This window comes from Saccopteryx leptura, chromosome 10 (genome assembly GCF_036850995.1).
Source record: "Saccopteryx leptura isolate mSacLep1 chromosome 10, mSacLep1_pri_phased_curated, whole genome shotgun sequence".
Taxonomy (NCBI): domain Eukaryota; kingdom Metazoa; phylum Chordata; class Mammalia; order Chiroptera; family Emballonuridae; genus Saccopteryx; species Saccopteryx leptura.
In genome coordinates, this window is record NC_089512.1 from 34,240,231 (window position 1) to 34,261,115 (window position 20,885).

General features: G+C 43.6%; 1 protein-coding gene across 1 annotated transcript in view; it reads left to right on the plus strand.

Moving 5' to 3' along the window:
• LOC136382012 (collagen alpha-4(VI) chain-like) overlaps positions 1-20,885 on the plus strand; it is a 121,580-nt gene that overhangs the window by 99,743 nt on the left and 952 nt on the right. Inside the window, exons 34-37 of the mRNA XM_066350804.1 lie at positions 10,626-10,716; positions 12,355-13,038; positions 15,022-15,118; positions 15,609-15,826. Coding sequence (XP_066206901.1) covers positions 10,626-10,716; positions 12,355-13,038; positions 15,022-15,118; positions 15,609-15,826 — 1,090 coding nt within the window. The remainder of the gene's footprint in view (positions 1-10,625; positions 10,717-12,354; positions 13,039-15,021; positions 15,119-15,608; positions 15,827-20,885) is intronic.

Sequence of the window (20,885 nt, forward strand, 5' to 3'; positions counted from 1 at the left end):
GCGCTCATTGTTGAAGACAGTGATTCGTCATCAGACACAGATGAGGACAAGCTAATGGATGGGAGTTTTGACAGTGATGAGGGATTGTATGAATTTTATGATGAATAAAACTTGAGTTTATTAACTTTATGTAATCATTTTTTCCCCCAAAATTCAGACCCCCAAATTAAGGTGTGTCTTATACATGGGAGTATCTTATACATGGATAAATATAGTATTCTGTGCTATGTGCCTCATAAATGTTACCTTATTTAATAATCCCCCAAACTCTATAAGGCAGGTATACTATATATCTCCAGTTCAGAAATAAGAAAACTGAGGCTTAGGGAGGTGAAGTCAATCATTGAAAGTCAAGTATCTAGTTAGTGACAGATTGATATTGTTTGCCTTCAGAGCCTATGTGTAGCCACTATTCTTAATTGTATCATGGTGGGGGGGGGGGGTCCATAGCATGTAATTATTTTTTTCATTTAGGGTATAACATACCTATCTATATAGGAAAATGGATAAGGTGCATTAATTTTAAGTGTACAGATGGATGGATTTTTATATAGAGAGATGGTTTAAACCTCCAAGACATGTTTTGAGATACTGAACATTTTCAGCATCCTATAAGTTTTTTTCATGTCTCTTCCCATACTGTACATTCCCTAAAGTCACTGCTCTTCTGGCTTCTATTATAATCAACTAGTCTGACCTGTTCTGGACCTTCAAATAAATGGAATCCTATAGTATTGCTCCTTTGTATCTGGCTTGTTTCACTCAACATCGTGTCTGTTCTTTTTGTTCATCCATGTATTCATGGTGTATATATGGGTAACCTGCTTTTTTATTTTAACTGCTATTCTGAAGTATTCTCGTATGTATATATTACACAATTTATTTACCAGTTTCAAGGCTTTACTCTTCTAACCAAAACCCATGTAACACATTCTTTTTTTTTTTCTGTATTTTTTCCAAACTTAGAAGCGGGGAGGCAGTCAGATAGACCCTTGCATGCGCCTGACCGGGATCTACCCTGCATGCCTACCAGGGGGCAATGCCCTGCCCATCTGGGGCATTGCTCTGTTGCTGCTGGAGCCATTTTAATGCCTGAGGTGGAGGCCATGGAGCCATCCTCAGTGCCTGGGCCAACTTTGCTTCAATGGAGCCTTGGCTGCAGGAAAGGAAGAGAGAGATAGAGAGAAAGGAGAGGGGGAATGGTAGAGAAGCAGATGGGCTCTTCTCCTATGTGCCCTGTCTGGGAATTGAACCCGGGACTTCCATACAATGGACTGACGCTCTACACTGAGCCAACCAGCCAGGGCCCATGTAACACATTCTTATGAAATATCTGCTATGATTTATCAAAATGAAAAGCTATGCTCTCTTTTTTGCTTTTATTTATTTATTTATTTATTTTTGTATTTTTTTTTTTTTCTGAAGCTGGAAATGGGGAGAGACAGTCAGACAGACTCCCGCATGCACCCGACCGGGATCCACCCGGCACGCCCACCAGGGGCGACGCTCTGCCCCTCCAGGGTGTCACTCTGCCGTAACCAGAGCCACTCTAGCGCCTGGGGCAGAGGCCAAGGAGCCATCCCCAGCGCCTGGGCCATCCTTGCTCCAATGGAGCCTTGGCTGCGGGAGGGGAAGAGAGAGACAGAGAGGAAGGAGGGGGAGGGGGTGGAGAAGCAAATGGGCGCTTCTCCTATGTTTCCTGGCCGGGAATCGAACCCCCACACGCCAGGCCGACGCTCTACCGCTGAGCCAACCGGCCAGGGCCTGCTTTTATTTATTTTTATTTTATTTATTTATTTTACTGAATTTATTGGGATGAGACTGGTTAATAAAATTATACAGGTTTCAGGTGTACAATTCTATAATACATCATCTGTATGTTGCATTGTAGGTCTACCACCCCAAGTCAAGTCTCTATCACCATCTATCCCCCCTTAACGTTCTTTTATACCCCCTCACCCCCTTTCCCTCTAGTAATCACCATACGGTTTTCTGTGTCTGAGTTTGCTTGTTTGTTTGTTTGTTTGTTTGCTTAATCTCTTCACCTTTCTTATTCAGCAACCAACCCCCCACCTCTCTGACAGCTTCAGTCTGTTCTCTGTATCTATGAGTCTGTTTATACTTCACTGGTTAGTTTATTTTGTTTGTTAGATTCCACATACACTTGAAATCATATGGTACTTGTCTTTCTCTGACTGGCTTATTTCACTTAGCATAATACTCTCCAGGTCCATCCATGCTATCACAAAAGGTAATATTTCCTTTTTTTTGTGGCCGAGTCGTATTCCACTGTGTAAACGTACCACAGATTTTTAATCCACTCATCTGCTAATGGGCACTTGGGCTACTTCTAAATCTTGGCTATTGTCAATAATGCTGCAGTGAACATAGGAGTGCACATTCTTTCAAATTAGTGTGCTGAGTTTCTTTGGATATATTCCCAGAAGTGAAATTGTTGGGTCATAAGGCAGTTCCATTTTTAATTTTTTGCTGGTCAGAGTTAGGGAAATGGCTCCTGCTTCAGTGCCAAACAACTCAGTCAGTCCTAGATTCTGCCCAGACCTCAGCAGTGTGGACCCACCAGGAGTTGGAAGGTTCAGCCTTGTGACATTGACAATATTCAACTTTTTCTGACTGGCAGTATGGAAATGTCATATCGTTCAACCTAATTGCTATTGAGTTTAGCTGGGCTAGACCACTTAATTTTCTTTGAAGATTGAGGGTGCAGCAGAGGTGGTAGCTGTAAGATTTTGGTACAGCTATGAATATGCTTCTAAGACTCAAAAGATAAAATTGTGACAGCTTGCAAACTGTTGGGAAGGTTGGACAAAATATTTTGGGCTTTGAAAAACGAAGTTAAAATGCAGAGGGTGAATTTGTTGTTGAGGTGACATCCCTCTGCCTAGCAGGATGTCTGGACAAGGATAGATTAGTGGAGGTGGGGGCAGCGCTCAATCACCTCCTGAATGGATTAATAAAGGCAGAATATAAACACAACTGATGGTTTAAACGAGAGACATAGCTTTTGGCTTTGGCTCTTACATCAATAACTGGGTGCCTTTGGAAAAGTCTCTTCATCTTTCTTAGCTCTAAAATAGAGAGAGTCACAACTAGCCATTATCTAGGCTTCCTGCCAGGCGTAATTATCTATTTTCAGGAAGGCGTTTTCCTAAACCATTGGAGAATGATACTCAGGATAAAGTTACATCTCCCAAATGTTCATCAGTGTTGCTCTCTGAGAGGAGGTCCCGGGAAGACCGTGTTTGGATCCAATGTAGAGATGATCCTTTGCCAAGATGTTCTTGCTGCCTTTGTTGCCTTGGGTTCTGAGGAAAAGGATGTAATGCTATGTGAAAAGAACTCGCCAGCTTAAATATACTTGAACTTCAAGTTCTGTCATTGCTATCTGCTCTCCTCTCCATTTCTTGGACCTATTCTTGTACCAGGCTGCTGGGAGATAACCCTGTTCTTAAATTTAACAATTTAGAAAGGATGTTACATGGCGCTTGCCAGCTCAAATGGAATACATGACCTCATTTCTGGTAAGATTAGCAAGGAGAGAATCCATAAATATGACAACCCCCTTTCGGAGTCTTACAGAAAAAAATCTTCATTTCTTCACAACTGGGCATATTGCAGCCCTTATCTACCCTCCTCTATCTTTAGGGAAATCCAGTTAGGAGAGTGTGAATAACCTGTGATTTTTCTTCTGAATTTTCTGCCTGGGGACTTTCTTCAACTATCTGTGGCGAATTTTGTTTTCACCTCTATGTTATTTTATTTTTTCAGAACAATACCCAAATGCTTGTGGGAAAATGATGGTTATTCAGTTTGAAACAATTATATAAACAGATACCCTGTTTTCTCAGTTCATTTAAACATGCTTGGAGGCTATGAGAATATTGAAAAGATTTTTTAAACCATCTATTAAGTCCTCTCAGTCCTAAATAAAACCGTATTATAGCATAGCATTTGGACTATTTGTGCCTAATCCTATTGTCTAGAACTGTCCAAATGCCTTGTGTCTTAAAACATGACTTTATTCACCCAATTTTTTAAAAGTTATAAACCAGAGGATTATATGAAAAATGCAAGTTGTGTGCCAGATTTTAAATTTAATTCTGTGTGTGTGTGTGTGTGTGTGAGAGAGAGAGAGAGAGAGAGAGAGAGAGAGAGAGAGAGAGAGAAGGGACAGACAGAAAGGGAGAGAGATGAGAAGCATTAAATCATAGTTGTGGCACCTTAGTTGTTCATTGATTGCTTTTTCATATGTGCCTTGACCAGGGGACTCCAGCCAAATCAGTGACTTTGGGCTCAAGCCAGCAACCTTGGGCTTCAAGCCAGTGGCCATGGAGTCATGTCTATGATCCCACACTCAAACCAGTGATCCCACATTCAAGCTGGATGAGCCCGCACTCAAGCCTGCAACCTCTGGGTTTCAAACCTGGGTCCTTAGCGTCCCAGGCCGACATGCCTGGTCAGGCTTATTTTTCTTTATAAAAAATCTAGCATATGTTACCTTAAAATAATACCTATGAAAACGTTTATGAGCCAGGCTCTGTACTAAGATCTAACCGCTTATTGATTTACTCAATTCTTACAACCACCCAATGAGATAACTCTTAACATGGACTCACTTTTCAGGTGATGAAACCGAGACAGAGAAGTTAAATAACTTGCTTAAGGTTGAAATTCCCATTAGCAATAGAATTTTAATTCAGAAGTCAGAAAGAGAAAGAGAATTTAGAAGCTCCAAGTTCTTTCCAATAATTAATTCATTTTATCTTTATAATAATACTATGAGATAGACTTTTGAACTGGCCACATTTCTATTTCTATATATTGCTCTTTTAAAAAACAACAAAGACCCGGGTCCGATTCCCGGCCAGGGCACACAGGAGAGGTGCCCATTTGCTTCTCCACTCCTCCCCCTCTCCTTCCTCTCTGTCTCTCTCTTCCCCTCCTGCAGCGAGGCTCCATTGGAGCAAGGATGGCCTGGGCACTGGGGATGGCTCCATGGCCTCTGCCTCAGGCGCTGGAGTGGCTCTGGTCACAACAGAGCGATGCCCCAGATGGGCAGAGCATCGCTCCCTGGTGGGCGTGCTGGGTGGATCCTGGTCGGGCGCATGCGGGAGTCTGTCTGACTGCCTCCCCGTTTCCAGCTTCGGAAAAATGAAAAAAAAACCACACACACACAAAAAAACAACAACAAAGTGGATTTTGATTTCTGACTGTTAAGAAGACAAAAAAAAAAAAAATCAACTTTAGAAGATGAAAATACAGTGGTGGCCAAAGTAGGTTTACAGTTGTGACTACATGAAACAACTTATATTTGTATTATTATTTATTAATTATTGTACTATTTATTTATATTGCAACTGTAAACCTACTTTTGCTCACCCCTGTATTAAGAGGAAGACCAAAGAGATTTAAAAAAATTTTTTTGTTATAATTTCAGAATTCAGAAAAATTGCAGGACATTCTTCTTTTTTTTTTTAAAGAAACTATTGGGTTGTCCAGAGAGGCCCATTCATAGGCTGTGGACACCACCTCGCTGAGGCATTGGGGGCTGCTGTTTTCTGTTGGATGGTTACTGCCCTAAAGCCAGGATCAGCAACCAAGGGAGGAATTAGGTAATGAAGCTTCAAACTCGGGCTTTGTCCCTTATGTTATCTGGACATGTTATTTGGTCCTGGGACCTCAACGTATGCACCAATAAAGCAGAGATAAACTCACAGGTTTGTTGTGGGAATTGGATGAGATAGTACCTACCGGGACATCTGACACTTTCTATGTGCATACCCCAGGTGAGTCAGTATTAGTACCATCTTCTCAAGGTCCTGAAGAGTGTACCTTTGCCCAGTAACTTTATTAAATTGGGTAGATTCCATGTCAATTAAGTGCCAACCATCATGCTACATGCTTTTCATGGCTTGTCATCTTAACCCCTCACCACTCAAAATGTGGTCCTTGGACCAGCTGTACTAGCATGACCCAGATTTGTGAGAAATGCCAGATCTCCAGCTTCACCCCCGATCTAATCAACTGGGCTCTGCATTTTTAACAAGATTCCCAGATGGTTTCCATGAATGTTAAAATTTGCAAGTGTTGGTTAAGATCTCAACTATCCTACAAGTCAATAACAATCATCTACATTTACGGAGGAGGTAAAGGAAGGTCAGAGGTGAAGCGACTTGTTTTAACCCTCTGAGTAGTACCCACGTTCATGTACGTCCTCGTGCCTCCTGACCATCCAGAGTATGATCGTACATCTGTAAGCGACATTAAAAAAAAGGTAAATGTATGTTCTTCTCGTTTCCATAAATTGGTTTTCAAACAAACATGATTTTAAGTTAGTAAAACTGTAATTGGAACTGATTTCATTTTTTGAAGAAAAAAAAACTTACTCCCAGGGATCAGCGAGCATGAAAAAAACTCACTACTCTAAGGGTTAAACGACATAGTCCTGGCCTTGGTTTTCCTTTATGTCTGGTTCCCTAATCCCACTCTGCCAACCAACATTCTCAATACAATTCTGACCCCTCGTATTTGCTGGGGAGTCCAGGAAGACTCAACCTCTTCGTGGCAGTCTTGGTGGGACCGTGCCCAATGGCAGGAGCCAAAACTGGACTCAGGCTCTTGGGGTTAGTCACAGGTTACATGACTGTTCTCTTCTGTGTCCTTCCCAGTTTTTCCTCCCTGTTCCCTGAGCCCTTACCTCAACTGCATGCCAGATTGTATCTAACTCTCCCTCCTGAGGGTTCATTTAGCTCTTCCTCTGTCAGGGGCAAATTCTCCTCCCCAGCACTCGTTTCCTTTCTCCTCCTTCCATCTGTCTAAGCCAAGAGGCTCCCTCCACTTGGTCCTGGGAATAAACATTGCCCCATGTTCTCTGGCAGCTTAATACAGCAGCTGAGACCCTGTAGGTCTCTCTAGCTCAGGGCCCATGGGGAGTTTTCTAATAGTGAGGGCTGAGGTTTGAGGGTTGTCCATATCCTTTCAGGAAATGTCTTTCTACATATTAAATAAAAGAGTGTGATGATGTAAATCCCTGTGCTGCACCCTCCCTCCCTCCTCTTCCAACTTGTCCGTATAGACCACAACTGGACACTGAAGTTGGTTGAGAGAATTACCAATGGCGCTGATTCAAGCTATATAGCAAAGCTTTGAACCTCAAGCAGATCACTTGGTTTGTGTTTAAGGTATTTTGTTTTTGAGATTTTCTTGTCTGGTGCTCATGGGAGTTTACAGAAGGAATTGTAAAGCCATTTTCTCTTCTCACACTGGGATTTTCTCCCAACACTATCTCTCCGCTTGAACTTTCTCAGAAATTATCTTGTCTACTGTATCAGTGACTAGGACCATACTGGAGAGTTCAAAGTCCAAATAATTTAATGTTAATTAATAACAAATAAGTACAGATAGATCTTTACTGAATTATAGTTCCCTGTGGACTTCCATTTTTTTTTTTTTTTTTTTGTATACTTGTTCCCACAATTTTTTTTTTCAGAAACAGGAAAAATTTTAAGCATGATCAATAAATTATTCTTTCTAAACAAAGTTTTAAAAAAAGATGTGGGCTTTTTAGCTATTCCAATTCATTTGAATTTGGTCATTTCCCAACAAAGAAAAACAGATGGACAAATGCATCTGTTTAATCTGGACATGCAGTTAATCAGCTGCTCAGATTAGAAAAGTTAACACAGTGTCCTGAACATGAGGCAAATACAGAAAACAGCCTTAATCCCTAGCCTTAAACTCTGTTGCTGAGAAAACTGAGGCCAGAGGCTTGTTCAAGGTCAGATAGCCAATTATGGTAGACCTGGGTTCATGATGCCTAATCCATTCGTGCTGCATAAGCTTTTCCCATGAACCTTTTTCCATTGTACAAACTTGGGGAAATATTTGAATTTGTTTGAAATTTTTCACACTATCATAAAAATTTGCACAAATTCTGCATATTAAAACACACTTCACCTGTGTGTTTCCTCGCATTTAAATCCTAGCGTGGCATTTCCCCTCAATCTTTGGGGTAAAAATGGATGCTCTTAGGGTTAGTCTAGTCCCCCTCATATCCTGCAATCCTGCCAGAGATACTGACTTCAGAAGCCTTCCAAATTTCCTTTCGTGTGATTTCCAGTAAAGCTATCAATGTGTCACATGCGTGCCCCAATGTTTTCTCTAATCCTTGGAGATTAATTAGGTCCATTTGGCTTGGTAAATACTCATAGCTGATAACCATGAGGAGTAGATCTGAATGAATGTTGAATGTTGGCAACTCTGCACTTGTACTTCATGTCAGCCTCCTCCATCTGGCAAGGAGTTTCAGGCTTTCAGATGTGCTGTGTAGCTGCACACTGGTGGTGGGTGTTTTCTGATCTCTGGAGAGTGGGAGCCTTGAGAAAATTCTATGGATAACCTGCCTACCTCTGGGTCTTTGTACATGCCGTTCCTTCATACTGTAGTGCTTCCTCCTGCTTCTTTGCCAGGTAAATGTCCTCCTCGTTCTTGTAGAAGTGCCAGATGCTATTATCTTCATCGGGTTCTCTCTACCCCTTCTCCTGGAAATTAGTTTCCCCTTTCTGTGTTCCTAAAACATATTATTGGACCTCTTCCTTGAAAATGGCTCTGTCTATATTTCACTTAAGCTCTTTGAAGGTGTGGCTATGTCAATTTTGTGTGTCCACATGGCTTGTTAACACTTTTATAGAGTAGCTGCTTAATCAGTCTTGGTTGATTTGAATTTCTAAGTCAGGAAAAAGCACAACATAGGTTGCTTTTGCCATGTGAAGAACAAGAAAGGGCATTTTGCCTTTATCCTTAGGAGACTTAGGAAAGTTCCCATGTTTTTGTCTTCTTCTTTCTTTGGTATTCTATTAGCATAAACAAAAGTTCAACTCTCTATGTTTCTTTCCCCACAAGGGTCTTTCCTTTAAGTAAGCTCACTCGGAGAGAATGTTGGGGAGATGCTGCAGTCCTGAACAGAAAGAGTAAAGGGCTCTGTATGGAGTGTATGTTAGAGAAAGTTCTTTTTCAAGGTCACCCTTGCCTGTCTATCTATCTGAGGGCCAGTATGACATTTTATGTGCTTTATTATGTGCAGGGTCCAGAGCTTGCTTGGTCTGGGCCACAGAGATGAAGGAAGTGACCTTTAGTGGGGCTATGTTTTATGTGATTTGACAGAGTTGACAGAGGTTGGACATGACTAGGCTTAGATAACCATCTCTTTGTAAACCACACCTCAATTCCTGAGGGAAATAATCTGAAGGCATTTCTAATTTCATCATGAGGTGGAAATTCTGCAAAGAGTCTATTAGTCAGGGAAGGTTAACTATATATAAAATTATTTATCACAAGTGCATGTAGGACATTGTGTATGGAGGGGAGGCAAGGGGTTTGCTGCATGCAGCCATTTCAGGACCTGTTTTTTTTTCCATCAGTGGCTCTCATCATACCCTTTAGTCTCAAAGCCTTTATCTGAATCCTCTACATTTAGCTGGCAGATGAGGGCCAAGGGAGCAATGGAGAGTAGTGCATGCATTGGAAATGGCATTCATCAACATGCCATTGGTTAGAACAGTGGTAGTAAACCTGGTCCCTACCGCCCACTAGTGGGCGTTCCAGCTTTCATGGTAGGCGGTAGCAGAGCAACCAAAGTATAAATAAAAAGATAGATTTAACTATAGTAAGTTGTTTTATAAAGATTTAGTCTGCCAAACTTAGCGAAAATCCGACATAAAGTACTTGGTAAGTAATTATTATTATATGCTTTAACTTGCTGTAACTCTGCTTTATAAATTTTATAAAGTAAAGTTACTTCCCTACTTTATAAATCACCATTACTGTGGAACCGGTGGGCGGTTAGAAAATTTTACAACTAACAGAGATACAAAAGTGGGCGGTAGGTATAAAAAGGTTGACTTACCCCTGATCTAACCACTTGTCACATGGACCTTGTTGGATTTATTATTGTTACTATTAGTATTTTGCTTTTAAACCTTGATATCAGTTATTACATAATGCTAACTGAAAAGGTTAAGTGAAGATGATAAACATATTTGCCATTCTTATAAAATGTTCCCTGATTCCTCCTCACTCCTGCCTTCTGGTTTTGATATGTCTCAAGTCTGAATACCAGAAATTCTCTGGAAAAGACTCCCTTGGGTATCTGCCTCTTTCCAGTCTAATGCTATATGACTTATATGACTCCCTCCTTAAAAGGAGGCGTTGTTCATGTTTATAACTCTACCCCCATTGCATCTTGCATACTGTGAACAATTACTAAAGATTTATGGAATTTATAAGTGATTGAACCCTCAACTTCCCTACCCTCATTTCAACACAACATGACATTGGTTGAGTTTTACACACATTGGGAGTCTAAAGACCCACAGCTCATGTAACCATACCAATGACAGACCAACCTCCAGGTTAGAACAAGAGAACTAAATGCTTATACATGACTATAATAGATAATGCCAAATTATATAAATATATATCCATATATTCATATACTTATATAGTCTTTAAAAATCATATTAATGTTTTTCTCATCTGAATTGGAAAGCACCGTGGCACGAAATTTAATTCAGTCAATGACAGACTTGTGTATGTGTTTGGATTAGATGGATGGAACCAACAGATTTTACCTCTTTATCTGGGAGACAAAGAACCAGGAGGACATGGAGCGCATGGCCCGCTGCATTCTTTGCTATGGTAAGCCTGGACAGCATTTCTGATCAGATCCATGTCTTTAGAATAAGATGAGTTGATTGGTGTCCGCAGACCAGATGTGTATTTCCTTGGTATGTGTGGTTTTAGAATCTGGGCATTTCTTACTAATTCTGGATGACTAGTTCTTAGGAAGTCAGAATAGTCTGGAGAATCACAGATGTTGGGTTCCCATGTGGCCACAGTCAGCCAACGCTGAGTTGCATCTCCCCCCCCCCCTTTGATGAGGCGGGTGTCTGCTGGTGTCCCATGTTTTCTTCCCCTCCTTATTGTCTTTCCTCTGTCCTGCTCTGCTTACTTTCCTGTCCTGCCAGACTCCTATAGATGGCTGAGCTTGTGTTCCTTCCTTAGTGGGTGAAGGGCAGAGCGTTGAACTAAGAGCCAACAGTCCTGGGTTGAGGCCTGGGTTACCATCGACTACCAGCGGGGTAATGGCAGGTCAATCAATGTCTCTGTGTCTGCAGCCTCCATCACTCTATCCCACACCTCTCACTAGCCTGTGCCAGAGCGAACTTTCCATCAAAACCCATGCATACCCATGTGTGGAGGGTTCTCATCCATCCCCATGTCACCTAGGGCTACAGTGAGTCCTATTGGTTAAATCAAAAGAGGATTTAATTGTTTCCTCTTCTTGATCCACACCAAGATCTAACACTGCCATAGGAGATTTGGTCCTGAGAACTTGGTCAAGTCAAATGCAGTAATTGCCATTTTCAGAGTATGTTCCAATTGAACTGCTTTCCTTTTCACATTTCATCTCTCTCTCTCTCTTAGGTGAGAGGAGGGGAGATAGTGAGGCAGACTCCTGCATGTGCCCCAACTAGGATCCACCTGGCAACTCCATCTTGGGCTGATGCTCTAGTACCAAGCTGTTTTAACACCTGACCAACTGAGCTATCCTCAGCACTCAAGGCCATGCTTAAACCAGTAGAGCCACTGGCTACAGGAGGGGAAGAAGGAGAGAAGGGGAAGAGGGAGGGGGAGAGAAACACATAGTCTCTTCTCCTGTGTGCCCTGACTGGGAATCGAATCTGGGATGTCCATATGCTGGGCTGATGCTCTATCCACTGAGCCACCGGCCAGGGCCACATGTCATCTCACTTGACATGTTGTCTCTCTTGGTCTCAGTTTCCTTATCCTGTAGAAGCATAGACCTCGCTGGTATTTACTGAGTTTGAGCTCTTACTTCCCAGTCATTGTTCTGAGCAGTTACATATATTAAGTCGTTTATTAATTTAAACCTCACAAGGTAGGCACTATTATTATCATCATTGTCTCTGTCTGACATGTGAGGAAACTGGGTCAGTGGGAAGACTGAGGAATTGGCTCAAGGTTACACACTCATGAGAGGTAGGACCTGGACTGACCAGGCAGATGTCGGTGAACCTAAAAATGAAGAAGCCATATGGTCTAGTGGTTAAACACATTAAATATAGAATCAGATCATCTCAATTCTTTCTCCTGAATGATGAGCGTTTCCTTACTGTGCCCACCTGCTGGCCTTGTCAACACAACGCAAAGAGTGCTCAGCAGCGGTATTCTTACCGAGAGTCTAGAAGTATGTTTGCACGGGAAAGAAAGAAATGCATGGTAACTCTGGCTTCTCCCACCCTTCCTTCCCAGACAAGTGCCAACCAGCCCCGGAGTGCAGGTCGGGCACGCCTGAACCCCTGGCGGTAGACGTGGACTTGGCATTCGTGGTGGACAGCTCCCGCAGCGTGGGTGCCGACGTGTATCGTACCGCGTTGAGTCTGGTGGACGCCATGCTGGACAACCTGGAGGTGGCTGCTCAGCCGACCACATCCCTCCACGGGGCGCGTGTGGCTCTGGTGACGCACACGACTCTAGGCTTCCGGCCGGGAATGGGACGACCCCCTGTGCTCCAGGATTTCCTTCTGACCACCTATGGCCACCGGACACAGATGCAGAGGCACATCCGTGAAGTAGTGGGCCGGCCCCTGCAGGGAGCTCCGGCCCTGGGCCACGCCCTGGAGTGGGCAGTAGAGGAGGTGCTCCTGGCAGCCCCGCTGCCCAGGAAGCCACAGGTTCTCTTTGCCGTCGTGGCCAGTGAGACCAGCAGCTGGGACCGGGAGAAGCTAAGGACTCTGTCACTGGAGGCTAAGTGCAAGGGCATCGCTCTGTTTGTGCTAGCCTTGGGCTCTGGTGTGGGAGCCCAGGAGCTGGCTGAGCTGGCTCGAGTGGCTAGCATCCCCTCTGAGCAGCACCTGCTGCGCCTGGAGGGGATCTCGGACCAAGAGGTGGCCTATGCCCGGGGCTTCACGCAGGCCTTCCTGAACCTCCTAAAAAGTGAGCAGTCCTTGAGCACTACGGTTGCCCTGGGTGGGCTGGGGTGGGGAGAAACGCTTATAAAGCCTGGCATTTGGGCAAGCAAGTGCCCACTGAACCTTCATCCTTGCTGAGGAGCGTGCAACCCTACGGCCTCTGGGGAGCTCCTAGATAATACCCCATTGTCCTGAAAAAACCAGAGCTACTGTTGCCCTGACACTGTGCCAAGCCTAATGCCAGTTTCTTGTTTGCAACCTTTCAGCTGGTAGTTGGGAGGTCTCAGGTCTCCACCTAACCTCGATATTCTCATTTATTTCTGATCCCACATTTAAATATGCCTGAAAGCACCAGAGCTGTACAAATATAAGGCGTAGTTATTGCTATCATTTCCCGTAAGCCAGACTCTAGAATTCAGTGGCTCATGACAGTGTTTCTCAAATTTTAACATGCACATGCATCTCCTGGGATCTTGTTAAAATGTGGATTCCAATTCAGTAGGTCTGAGCTGGGGCTTGAGTTGCTGCATGTTTGAGCAGAAGTGATGTGTAAACTCCCAGGTGATGCTGCTGCTGTCCACGGACCGCACACTTTGAGTCACAAGAGTATATGATATTTCAGGGACTTGCCAGGAAGTCCAGGGTCTCCCACCTCAGGTGGGGTGGATGAAGCCAAGAGAAGGTTTAGGGGGCACACTGACAGTGCATCTTGGCAGGAATCCTTCCCCACCTCCTGTTCTAGTGTCCTCATCTCCAACCAGAACTGTTGAACCAAATTTGTGAGCAGTCACTACCAAGGCTGTATCCCTATTCGGGGGTGGGTATTATCTGGTCATATTTCCAGGAGTTTGTCTTAGGCTTTGTCCACCAGTGTGTAATTCAAAACAAGTCATGTGCCTGGTGCCTTGTGATCCGTGAGGTCTTCTGGCCCTCCTTACTGGAAGATATGAGTTTCTCAGTTTATAAGTGGGTGTGGGTGTGGCATCTTGTTAGGAGCCTTGAAGGCCCCTTAACGCTGAAGGAATAAAAGGGAGTCTGCTAGACATCTTAGAAATACTGCCGCAGCATTTGACTCTGGTCCTAGTTTTACCACTACTGAGCTGTATATTCTTAGAAAGGTCAGTGAACCACTCTGAACCTTAGATTTCTTTTTGATGTAGGAGATGGAGACATTTGTAATATACAGCTGATTGCTTAGTGAATCTTTGAGAGAGAAGAACACTGAATGAGTCACATTTCCAGTCTATTTTAATTTCATTTACTTTATTTTTATTTTTTTTATTTTTTTTTTTTGTATTTTTCTGAAGCTGGAAACGGGGAGAGACAGTCAGACAGACTCCCACATGCGCCCGACCGGGATCCACCTGGCATGCCCACCAGGGGGCGTTGCTCTGTCGTGACCAGAGCCACTCTAGCGCCTGGGGCAGAGGCCAAGGAGCCATCCCCAGTGCCTGGGCCATCTTTGCTCCAATGGAGCCTTGGCTGCGGGAGGGGAAGAGAGAGACAGAGAGGAAGGAGAGGGGGAGGGGTGGAGAAGCAGATGGGCGCTTCTCCTGTGTGCCCTGGCCGGGAATCAAACCGGGGACTTCTGCACGCCAGGCTGACGCTCTACCACTGAGCCAACCGGCCAGGGCCATTTACTTTATTTTTTATGTTTTATTATGTCAGGTTGCATTTTAGGTTTTTATTTTGTTTGTTTTCTATTGGCTTTTATTTTTTAAATTTATGCTTTGCTTGAATATATTTTACATCTTTTTTACTTTATCTCAATGTATTTTTTTTTGGTTTTTATGTTTTACTTAATTTCATTTTTATTTTTTGTTTTTTTTATTTTGCTTTATTGTATGTTTTACTTTATGCTTTATTTGATTTTATGTCTTAAATTTTTGTGTTAATGGATAATATTTTGTTTTTATGCTTTATTTTACTTTATGTTTACTTAATTTTAAGTTTTATATTCTTTTATGCTTTATTTGATATGGTTTGATTTTAAAAATTTTATTTTTAGGTGGGACAAACCAGTACCCACCCCCAGAGCTCACTGAAGAATGTGGGGGCCCGAGCCGCGGGGACACTGTGCTGCAGTCACTTAAGCTTCTCCAGAGGTAGGCTGAGGGCAGAGCTGAGGTAGTCCCACAGCTCTGTCCCCTGTAGGAGACTGTCTCTCTGAAGAAAGGTCACAGGCAGTGTCAGTCCGTGATCTGATCGAAACGACTGGGGCTAGGATGCTCCTGTGTTAGACAACTCTGATATGGTTTGGTTTCTCTCTCCTTAAGAGTAATAATACATGACCAATATAAAACATTCTGCGAGCACGTAAGTGTATAAAAACAAAATATAAAAATTTTTAATCCCACTCTGCTCCCCTATCTTCTAATCCCATGTCCCAGAGGTAAAATTAACAATGCTAAAACGATTATTGCTATTTTTGTCCAAAGACTCCTGCAAACCTAACAAGGTAGCTAATGTGATAGCGGAGTCATTAGGAAATGCCCAGACCTTAAGCTTATTGAGCCCAGTAATATCAACTGGAAATTGACCCTCTCAGTTCTTGTGGTTAGGTTATGCAGTTTGGCATCAATTGTTTCTTTACAGGTTGCCCAAGCACCAGAGTGACATCTCTGGCTTTGCTGATGATTTGGAAGCACGGGAAGCAACAGACTTTTTCCTAGAGGAGACTACAACAGCCACAATGACATCTATAACTCAGCAAGAAGCACTTGAAAACTATGAAAGGAATGGATATGCCACCGAAAAAAATGAACAAGAAACAGCTGTCAAACAAAAGAAAAATAGAAAAGAAATGAATTCAGGTAAAATTATGGTAAAAACCAACTATTCCTTGTTCCTTGGGTTGCATTCACTCTTTAAAATCTTTATCTTTAAAAACAATTCCTGTGTACTGGGTTAGCATGCAGATTTGGCTTTTATAGACTTTCCTTCCGAATGCACAAAGTCATATATACCTCTAAAGAAATGAATTTGTGAACACATACAAAGGCCAGCTTTCACCTGACTGTAAAACTGGAGCTGAGGAGAAGCTATTTCAGGGCGTATGATGGGGCACACCCTGTGAAGTGTCTGTATTTCATTGAGGAGAAACAGTCATGTGCAGAAGTGGCAAACATACTTTTGACTTTGAGGAAAAAGGTACTGGTTTCTAGAAGGCTACTTCATCTATGAGCGGTCACATAGGTTCTGACCAAGTTTCAAAAACATTTGGGTCCATCTAAAACAACTGTAGCATTGATTTATGATTATAGCATGTAGTAACGCAGATGCCATGTGGCCTCTTAAACGAGCTCCACAGTGTGAACAAAATGATGGCCACATTAGAAAGAGATTTCAAGGTATTTGACTCTGAAGGGTTTTTTTTTTTTTTGTATTTTTCTGAAGTTGGAAACGGGGAGGCAGTCAGACAAACTCCCACATGCGCCCGACCGGGATCCACCCAGCATGCCCACCAGGGGGCAATGCTCTGCCCATCTGGGGCGTCACTCTGTTGCAACCAGAGCCATTCTAGCGCCTGAGGCAGAGGCCATGGAGCCATCCTCAGCACCCGGGCCAACTTTTGCTCCAATGGAGCCTTGACTGTGGGAGGGGAAGAGAGAGACAGAGAGGAGAGGGGGAGGGGTGGAGAAGCAGATGGGCGCTTCTCCTGTGTGCCCTGGCCGGGAATCGAACCCGGGACTTCTGCACACCAGGCCAATGCTCTACCACTGAGCCAACCGGCCAGGGCTGATTCTGAAGTTTTTAAAATGCAGGGAAAAGAAGGCTGGAAGAGTTTCTAGTGAATGGTATGGTCAGTCCTGCTTTTGATTAAATGAGAAACAACTGACCAGAGGTTTTGAGTGTGTCTTAGATAGTTCTCCATCTGGGACCACTAGCTAAGTGGCCATGGGAAAATTATTTAACATCTCTGTGACTCTCTAAAGTGGGGATTGTGTAAATACCCATCTCTTAGGGTTGTTTTGAGAATAAAACTTGTTAATTTATGTTTGCCACATAGGAAATGTGCAAGCCAAGGTAGATATTAAGATGCTGATATGTTCTACCTCTTAGATTCCAAAGCGAACAAATGTCCAAAGGAAATAACGAAACCAGATAGACAGAGGAATGGACACTCCCGGCAAGGACAGTAACATTTTACCCCCTTAGGCTGAAAACTAAGCATAGCGGAACTTACCTTGTTAATTCTTCTATTTTCAGTACAGGATAGGCCAAGGTAATCTTACTAAGGCAGTGATTATCAGTCTTGACTGTAAATTAGGATCTCCTACAAATCCTTAAAAATTCTCAATGCCTAGATCTTATCCCAGACCAACTCAATCAGAATCCCTGGGTGGGGGCACTTCTCCAGTAATTCCACAGAGTGGCCAAGAGTGAGAACCACAGCTCTGAGGCATCCTTTTCCACAAATTCAATGTGAAAGAGATGGAGGAGAGCTTACTGGTCATCTAATCTGATTCTATCCACAGACAAAAACTGAGGCCTGAAGATCCCCAAAATTTCTCTCCCACTCTGCGACTAGGCTCTGGCCAGTCCCTCTCCATTGTATTCCAAGGCTACTCTCCACCTTCACCGCCTCCTCCAACTTCTTCCCCTGTGTCTCTTTCCCTAGCAGGTGCCCTTATTTTTTTTTTGCTTTCAAAAGAAACATATGTGGCAAAGTGCAACCTCATACAACTTCATGTATTGCTGCACACTATCTTCCTGCCCTCCAGTCCGAGAAAAGAGCTGTCCCTCGTCTTCAACTGTTCCAAAATGTCAAAAATAAAAAAACCCAAAGGGCTCCTTCAGCCCTCAGTGACTTGAGCTCCTTGGGATGTGGCCGCTTTGGGCTGTTCCCTTTCTCTTCAAACTCTCGGCTTCGGAGATATTCTTACTTTGCTCTACTTCCGAGCAGTCCATCTTTGTGGGCTCCTCTCCCCAGCCCTCTCCACCCCCACACACAGAGAGATCCAGGTTTCATGGAACCTGAAATTTACACAATTTAGAGTTCCTCTTTAAGAAAAGAATATGAACTTAGTAACATTCAATTCAAAAGTGAATATTTATTTAGAAGAGGTTTATGCAAATGAGGGCCCCTGAAGCTCAGGCTTCATTAATTTCATGGTAAACCCGCAATGCTTTCCCCAATGACCTATCTTCAGTCCTCTGAGGACTCTCTACCTACTACTGGGGCGAGCTTTCCTGCTGTGACTCCAGCTAGCCCCCTGGACTGATGACTTCAAATCCATAGCTTCCATCTTGAACTGTATCCTTGGCTGCAGACCAGTGTATTCAACGAGCTACCCACCAGATGGCACCATTGCTCATGCCCACCGTCATCTCAGACAAAGTCACTTAAACAAGCTGTACTCATCTTTCCTACTTACACCTTCTCCTCCTTTATTCCTTTACTGAAATAAACCGCCGTTGGCCCAGGAATAGAAAGCCAAAACCCGAACCTCACTAGCAGTCTCCCCTCGTCGCCTCCTGCCTCCAGCTGGTGACCACACCTTGATGTGACTTTCACTTTGGCAGCTCTCAGCTCCATCTCTTTTCCACACTCTTCCGTCTCAATACCTTGCCTTTCACCTTGACTGTAATGGCAGTGTCATCTAACGGGTCTCATTCCTTCCAGTTTGTCTTCTTTCCAGTTCCATTCTGAACGCCAAATTACCATCTCTAAGATGGAAATCTGGTCATGTCATTTCTCTTCTTCTTTATTTCCCAGTGGTTTATAAGCTAATGTTTAGCTGCCTGGATCAGGCACACAGGCCTCAGTGATTAGACCTTGCACTGTCCTGTGGGGCCTACTGGTTGCCACTTTCTTACATGTCTTTCGTGCTATTTGCAGCTGCCCCTTCTGCCCTGTTACTGATTCCAAGTCTCCGTGCCATTGCTTTGCTCACCTGTCCATTTGCATCCTCTCCACAGTGTCCACTTGGATCACATCTGCTCATCTTTTAATACTCAGGTCAAGTTTCACTTCTACATAACGTCTGGCCCCCACACAGTCCTCATTTTTACAGCCTCCATTGCACCCCTATCTCTTAAACCAAATTCTGCCACAGTACCTGCAACTTTTCATGCACCGACTTGTGAAGAATTAAATGTCATCTCTTGTCGTAGAAGCCAGCCTGACCTTGGTTTAATTTTCAATTTCAGTGTTCTCTCTCAAACACACGGAGCTATATTTTGGTTTTCTCCTCCAAGCAGGGCTACATCCTGAGACATATATACCAAGAGAGCGAACCAGCCCAGGCAAAAAGCAGTTCCACTGTAGCTGTTCTTCATTCCCATCCAGCTCTTTTCTTTCTCTCCCCCTTTTCTTCATTCCTCGATTCCATGGACTTGAGTAAAACCGACTGCTGCTGCAGAATTCTTCCAACAAGGCAAAAATGTAACAAACGCTCATGGTAAAAATAATGCAAATGTAAAATTAGGGACCAGCAATAATTGGTTGGGTGAAAACTTGTTTGCCCCTCAATGTCATATCACACCTATAAAAGGAAACCGAAGACTCTGAGGCCTCTTTAGGGTGCACAGAATACCTTTGTGATAAGTAGTTTAAAGCATTGAGGATTTCCTTACCTACAGCTGTGCTGACCAACTACTAGCCACAACAGCTATTTAAATTTAAAATGAAATAAAACTGAAAATCCCGTTCCTTGGTTGCAGTAGCCATATATATATTTTTTTTTACAGAGACAGAGAGTGAGTCAGAGAGACGGATAGACAGGGACAGACAGACAGGAACGGAGAGAGATGAGAAGCATCAATCATTAGTTTTTCATTGCGTGTTGCAACACCTTAGTTGTTCATTGATTGCTTTCTCATATATGCTTGACCATGGGCCTTCAGCAGACCGAGTAGCCCCTTGTTGGAGCCAGCAACCTTGGGTTCAAGCTGGTGGGCTTTTGCTCAAACCAGATGAGCCTGTGCTCAAGCTGGCAACCTCGGGGTCTCGAACCTGGGTCCTCGGCATCCCAGTCCGACACTCTATCCACTGCGCCACCACCTGGTTAGGCAGTAGCCATATTTTAAACACCCAGTAGCCACTTAGGCAATGGCTACTGTGTTGGACAGTGTGGATATAGCACATTTCCCCCCATTGCAGGAAGTTCTATTTAACAGAGCTGCTCCAGAAAAATAATGTAGGAGAAGCAGCCCTGTTTCATTGTCTCCCAGATTAAAGGCAAGGGTGGGGCTTCTAAACACAAATGCCGCCAAGTATCACTGGGAAAAGTAATGATCTATTCAAACAGGTCCTTGGCTCATCAGTTTGGAATGGTAGCGGTTGGTGCCAGCTGATTGGTGAACCCCAAATCTATTTGTTGAACGTACAGAAGACAGTCCAAAGTTCACCACCAGAGTGTTCTTCTGTTGACTCGGATACATCTTTGGAGGCACATTTACCCTGGCTCCTTCTTCTGGGCCCTCAGTGCCTGCATTCTCACACCCTCCCACAGTCAGTCATGCAGCAGGCCAATTCCCATGTGCCTGTTCAAGGTGGAGGACCAGCCTTTGCCCCGCTGAGAGTGTATCTCATCCCCTTGGGTCCAGTGCATCTGGTCACTCCTTCAAAAAACTAGTCAATGCCAACCATACTCAGGGGAGGTGAGCAGGCAGCTTGCTGGGAACAGAGCACAAACTTTAACTCTTGCTGTCTGAAGACAATGTCTTCTTTTTTTTTTAAAAGAGTGATTGCAAGGCGCAGGGGAAACGGGAGGTAACCAGTGTTCTGTGTTGTGGGGCTGACCTGAAGCAAGGACACCTGGAAAAACTAACGTCTGATTTAAAATTCAGTGTATCCAGATTGTATTCCATTGTAACTTGTTGACTCCCAATGCTTTTTGCTTTTCCAGGAACATCTTGTTTTTATTT